At 42.2% G+C, this 5792-nt stretch overlaps 1 protein-coding gene across 2 annotated transcripts; it reads left to right on the forward strand.

The window, feature by feature from the left end:
- Positions 1-621: 621 nt before the first annotated feature.
- Positions 622-5152, forward strand: LOC106612851 (beta-crystallin A1-2). 2 transcript variants are annotated; one of them, XM_014214426.3, is made up of 6 exons: positions 622-755; positions 1826-1889; positions 2109-2227; positions 2808-2949; positions 3430-3572; positions 4603-5152. In XM_014214426.3, exons 2-6 carry the CDS (start codon positions 1851-1853, stop codon positions 4748-4750), a joined length of 591 nt encoding a protein of 196 aa, XP_014069901.1. In that variant the 5' UTR covers positions 622-755; positions 1826-1850; the 3' UTR covers positions 4751-5152. The 2 variants fall into 2 exon arrangements, with proteins under 2 accessions (XP_014069901.1, XP_014069900.1); XM_014214425.3 differs by having other exon boundaries at positions 678-764.
- Positions 5153-5792: the final 640 nt, after the last annotated feature.

The raw sequence follows: 5792 nt of genomic DNA on the forward strand, positions 1-5792 counted from the left end.
ATACTATAGTATTTTTTCATTTGGGAAGGGCTTCTGAACAGCGCTGTTAGTGAGTATGAAATTCTTGGTTCACTGGAGATCTTGTTAGTTTATTGAGCACACGTGTTTTCTTTAATTATAAAAGTTAGTATCACTCATCATGAGAGTGTAAGTGTAAGTCATAGGTGCCACAGAACATCTGATAGGGTATAGCTGAGTTTTTTTTAATTCGTTTTTTTGATGGATGATTTTAATCTGATGGTTATGTTCACAGCATTACAATAACAGTATGTTCAATATTGACCAATTGTCATCCAAAAAACACATTTTTAAATGGTTAGATTTTTGGTACATCCTACCTTCTGACGTGTGTCCCTATCTTTTTCCTCAACAGCATATACATTAACTACTGCAAGCATGTCGTGGGTTAGGGGCTGGGCTATGACCAGGGCAGGGCTGGGCCAGGACTGGGTGTAGTCTATGTCTGTATAATCATGGGGTCCGGACAGTTGTCCAGGGGCTTGTGTTAATCGGCACTGGGCACGGTGCCCTGCGTCCAGACCAGTACACCAACACACCATGGCAGGCGGGGGAGAGCCTAAAGCCCTGTGGCTCAGTATGGAACAATGGAGGGCCCAGCAATGTGCTGACTCCTAGCCCGTCCAGCAGGCCTGGGCTCCATTCACCACCACTGTGTATAAATAGGCCCGTTTAGTCAGGGGTCAGGACATCGTTTTGTGGAGCCCCCCGTGAGCGCTACACAGCTATTTTTTGGGGTAGGTCAGGTAAGCCCTCCATCTTTAGACCGTTCAGCCTATAGCCTTTTGCCAGCATTGTTGTCCATTTACATTGTCCATTGTCCTGTTTTTTTCCTTTGCTGTTTTCTGCTGAGTCTTGGGAATGTATAGAAAGGGTCATACGCTCACAAACACATAGGACACACACACATACTCTAAATGGACACACCAATTGTCATCACAGTCAACATCATGCATCACACTAGAATGCTACTGTATGTATGCTGTGACGCCATCAACAGCATAGTTTACGTTACACACTCAGAGTGTAACAATGGCATGACTTACAGGCACATGATACAATGGTTCACCATGTAGAATTTATAGCAACTAATAAAGCACAACATCATTATGACATATCATTCAGAAATTTGGATGGATGCTTTGCATTGTACTACTTTGTTTGTGGTATTACATACCAATGTTAGATACCAGACCAATGTATTAAAGAGGAGTTTCAGTATTATACTATAGTATTTGCACTTCTCGGTTGGTATCTGTGTCCTGCTTTCTATCATCGCTCTGGCTTTAGCTAGCTGTTTTTGTGTTGTGCCTCTCTTTAGCTAGCTGTTTTTGTGTTGTGCCTCTCTTTAGCTAGCTGTTTTTGTGTTGTGCCTCTCTTTAGCTAGCTGTTTTTGTGTTGTGCCTCTCTTTAGCTAGCTGTTTTTGTGTTGTGCCTCTCTTTAGCTAGCTGTTTTTGTGTTGTGCCTCTCTTTAGCTAGCTGTTTTTGTGGTGTGCCTCTCTTTAGCTAGCTGTTTTTGTGGTGTGCCTCTCCTCCCTCACCCCTATGTGCATTGCATTATCATCAGCAACAGCACAGGGCAGTGCTTTGTTTGGGTTTGTCTCTAGCATAGTCTATAGTCCCTACCACATTAGCATAACCATAACATTAATATATTTGGGCAATAGCTGCTGGGCACAGACTGATGCAAGAGCAAGAGCTGACTGAGGATGAGGTCCATGGTGGTTTAGTCATGTCAGCCCTGGTCTCCCTGTAAGACCAAACAGAAATGTGACTCTGCATGACTGTGTGCTTTCTGCACTGCAGGTCAATTTTTACTGAGATATCAAACATGGCGCTGACTACTCCTAACCCAATGGGACCATGGAAGGTGAGTCAATGTTATGTATACCATGTTTCCACAACAATTTAACTACGTTCCACAACCTTTCACATTTTTCATAAAAAGTCGTAAGAGGAAAAGGAAATCTTTGCACACGGCAGTGCGTTCTCTAGCAGAGACACTGGTTGGTTGTGTTAAAAACAGTTAGGAAAAAACATCAATAGTGGGTTGGAAAATTGCAAATATGCACTATATCCTCTGTTCTAGATCACAGTCTACGACCAGGAGAACTTCCAGGGAAAGCGTATGGAGTTCACTGCTTCCTGCCAGAACATCATGGAGTGTGGCGCGGACAACATTCGCTCACTGAAGGTCGAGTGTGGAGCGTAAGTCAGCCAGCCCCCCAAAATACAAAGACATCTACATACTGAAGGATATTTATTTCTAAGGGATACTGATAGACATATACTGTATACTGTATCATATACTGTATCATGGACATACACAATTAAAAAAAAAAAACATGACAAGTCTTGTCCCACCCTTGCATCTATCCACATGAACTGTCTGTCTGTCTGTCTGTCTGTCTGTCTGTCTGTCTGTCTGTCTGTCTGTCTGTCTGTCTGTCTGTCTGTCTGTCTGTCTGTCTGTCTGTCTGTCTGTCTGTCTGTCTGTCTGTCTGTCTCTCTATCCCTCTCCATGTCTCTCTGTGACTCTTTGTATCTATCTATCTATCTATCTATCTATCTATCTATCTATCTATCTATCTATCTATCTATCTATCTATCTATCTATCTATCTATCTATCTATCTATCTATCTATCTATCTATCTATCTATCTATCTATCTATCTATCTATCTATCTATCTATCTATCTATCTATCTATCTATCTATCTATCTATCTATCTATCTATCTATCTATCTATCTATCTATCTACCCCCTCTCTCTCTCTCTGTATGTGTAGCTGGGTTGGGTACGAGCACTCCAGCTTCTCTGGGCAGCAGTTTGTGTTGGAGCGTGGAGAGTACCCTCGCTGGGAGTCCTGGAGCGGCAGCAACGCCTACCACATTGAGAGGTTGATGTCCTTCCGCCCAGTCTGCTCTGCCGTGAGTGTACTAGTCAAGCCTACCTCCTGTTCCTGCCAGACCAGGCCAGACAGACACTCTCTTCTGTGGGCTACGTTCCAATATCCATTGAAGAATTCCACTTAGAATGCCCAACACATTGATTAATTCACATAATATGCTAGCACAGATAATGGAACAGAGGCCTGATATTGGCACAGAAGCCCAGGTTCTGGCCTCAGTCCATGTCTCTGGCTCTTGTGACTGACACTGACAGAGTCTAGGTCTACTCAATGTTAATGACACTGACATTATTACATTTAACAGATACAAGTAGCTATCCTTGGTAGCCTCTACCGGCGTTAATGAAAGCACTAAATAACAAAGTGAATAAAACACTGTTTTATAAAGATTTCCTACTTTCCCTCATAATTCTACACAGTGTATATTTTGTAAATAGTTATGAGAGAAACAGGTTAAATGTAACCTGAAATTTCCCACTCCTCTCTCTGAACTGCATAGAACCATAAGGAGTCCAAAATTGTGGTGTTTGAAAGGGAGAACTTCATTGGCAAGCAGTGGGAGATGAACGATGACTACCCCTCCCTGCAGGCCATGGGCTGGGGCAACAACGAGATCGGATCCATGCAGGTCCAGAGTGGAGCGTAAGTAGCAGAAGTAAAAGCCCTGGCTTCCTTTTTCACACTACAGAAGATTATGCTCATAACAATCAGAAATAGAGGAATCAGTTGTGTCTAGAGGTCAGAAGACAAACTGCTAAAAAGGTGTAATGTGCAGTAAGAACAAAATTCATTGTAATAACTATATAATTCAAATCTATTTTAATAACTAGATAAACTTTGAGAGGATAATCCTTTCTGTCATTGATCATAATAGAACTAAGCGAAAAATAATTTCAGGCCTGAAATGATGAATTATCTAAATGAGTTCAGGTGACCTTACTGACCTCCCTTTGTCAAATGTGTTAAAGGAACACTATGGTGAAAAATTTGAAACAATGAGCTATTATATGGTGTCCCTGGATATTATACAGAGGACTAACATGTACTGTAGAGGCCAAATCTTTCTAATCTACAAGTGTCTAGACTCTAGAGCAGGGATGGACGACTTTGATGGGGGTGGGGGCCACAAACAAAATCGGAACACCATCATGAGGGACCATAGTGGCTGGGGGTTTTGCATACCCACATCCATACCCCCACTTTTAGGCCCTTAGCGAAATTTTGTTGCGCCCCCAGCTTGCGAGCAAAACATTTTAGCGGCCTCCGCTTGACAGCGAATACAAACGTTTCTGAGTTAATTTCCTGCAATTCTACTCATTTTGCCATTGGGCGGAGAAAAAAAATGGCAATTTTTAATATGATATCTGATGATCAATGGGAGACCACCGGTCGGTAATTCGACCATGATTACTACAAGTTTAAATAGCTGGCCGCTAGAATAACTTACCAATCTAAAATATGTTAGCTGACATGGGCTAATTGAGTGACTGTCAGTGACTGACATAACAACAGAAAAACTGCTGAAATTGCACCAAATTTTTGTGGAACTTGATCTGCAGCCGTACAAAAGTGGCCGCCGTTTGCCCACCCTTGCTCTACAGGGTAATGGCTCGGGCTTATTTCTTGGTATTTTATCACTTCACTCTCTTCCTCTCTCCCTCTCCCCCATTAGCTGGGTGTGCTACCAGTTCCCCGGTTACCGTGGCTACCAGTACATCATGGAGTGCGACCGTCATGGCGGAGAGTACAAACACTACAGGGAGTGGGGCTCCCACGCTCAGACCTTCCAGGTCCAGTCTCTGCGCCGCATCCAACAGTGAGCGCTTCCACAGCCTTCTCCCTCTTTCACCCTTCCTCCTCTCCTCTCCCTTCTCCTCCTCCTCTTATCCCTCCTCCACCCTATCATTCCAAGCTTGGCCAGTAGTCCTGTCAGACCTCCAAGACCAACGGTTCCTGAAGCTTCTGGTGCTCCACAGCGACAAACATGTTTACAGCACTTTTGTTTTTTTCCATCGCCTAAAGTATAAAAACGAGAGAACGAGAGAAGAAAGAAAATAAAAGTGACGGATACGCCCCACAGCGAGTGGAGAGAAGGGTCTCGGGTGGTACGACTCAGGCTTTGATGCTGTTCTTCAGTGTTGTCACGGGGAATTCACAGCCACAGTGATCAATAAAGAGAGAATGAGCAACAACAATAAACAGTGATACAAGAGTGCTATTAACCTGCTCTGGTGTCTTTACTCTTTTCACTGTCTTTTCTCTCTACTCTCCACTTGCATCTTTTCTCAGCAGTCTCAGCCTTTTCCTCTGTAGGCTACTACTTTGTAATGAAGGCTTCACTATCTGTATTAGAGGTTAGAAGAGTTGGTTATGTCAATATGCACCTGCCTACCATTTAAAAGGGCTATAATCTACTGTTCAGCATCAGGTTTCCCGGTCACTATAAACTGGGGTCAAACTGGCAGTGGTGTAAAGTACTTAAGTAAAAATACTTTAAAGTACTACATAAGTAGTTTTTTGGGGTATCTGTACTTTAATATTTATATTTCTTACAACTTTGACGTTTACTCCACTACATTCCTAAAGAAAATAATGTACTTTCTACTCCATACATTTTCCCTGACACCCAAAAGTACTCATTACATTTTGAATGCTTAGCATTAAGTAAAAGTCTAAAAGTATTTGGTTTTAAATATACTTAAGTATCAAAAGTAAACATAATTGCTCAAATATACTTAAGTATCAAAGGTAAAAGTAAAAGTATATATCTTTTCAAATTCCTTATTTAAAGCAAACCAGGTGGTATAATTTTCTTGTTTTTCTAATTCACGGATAGCCAGGGGCACACTCCAACACTCAGAC

This window comes from Salmo salar, chromosome 09, assembly GCF_965601325.2.
Source record: "Salmo salar chromosome 09, fSalSal1, whole genome shotgun sequence".
Classification (NCBI taxonomy): Eukaryota; Metazoa; Chordata; class Actinopteri; order Salmoniformes; family Salmonidae; genus Salmo; species Salmo salar.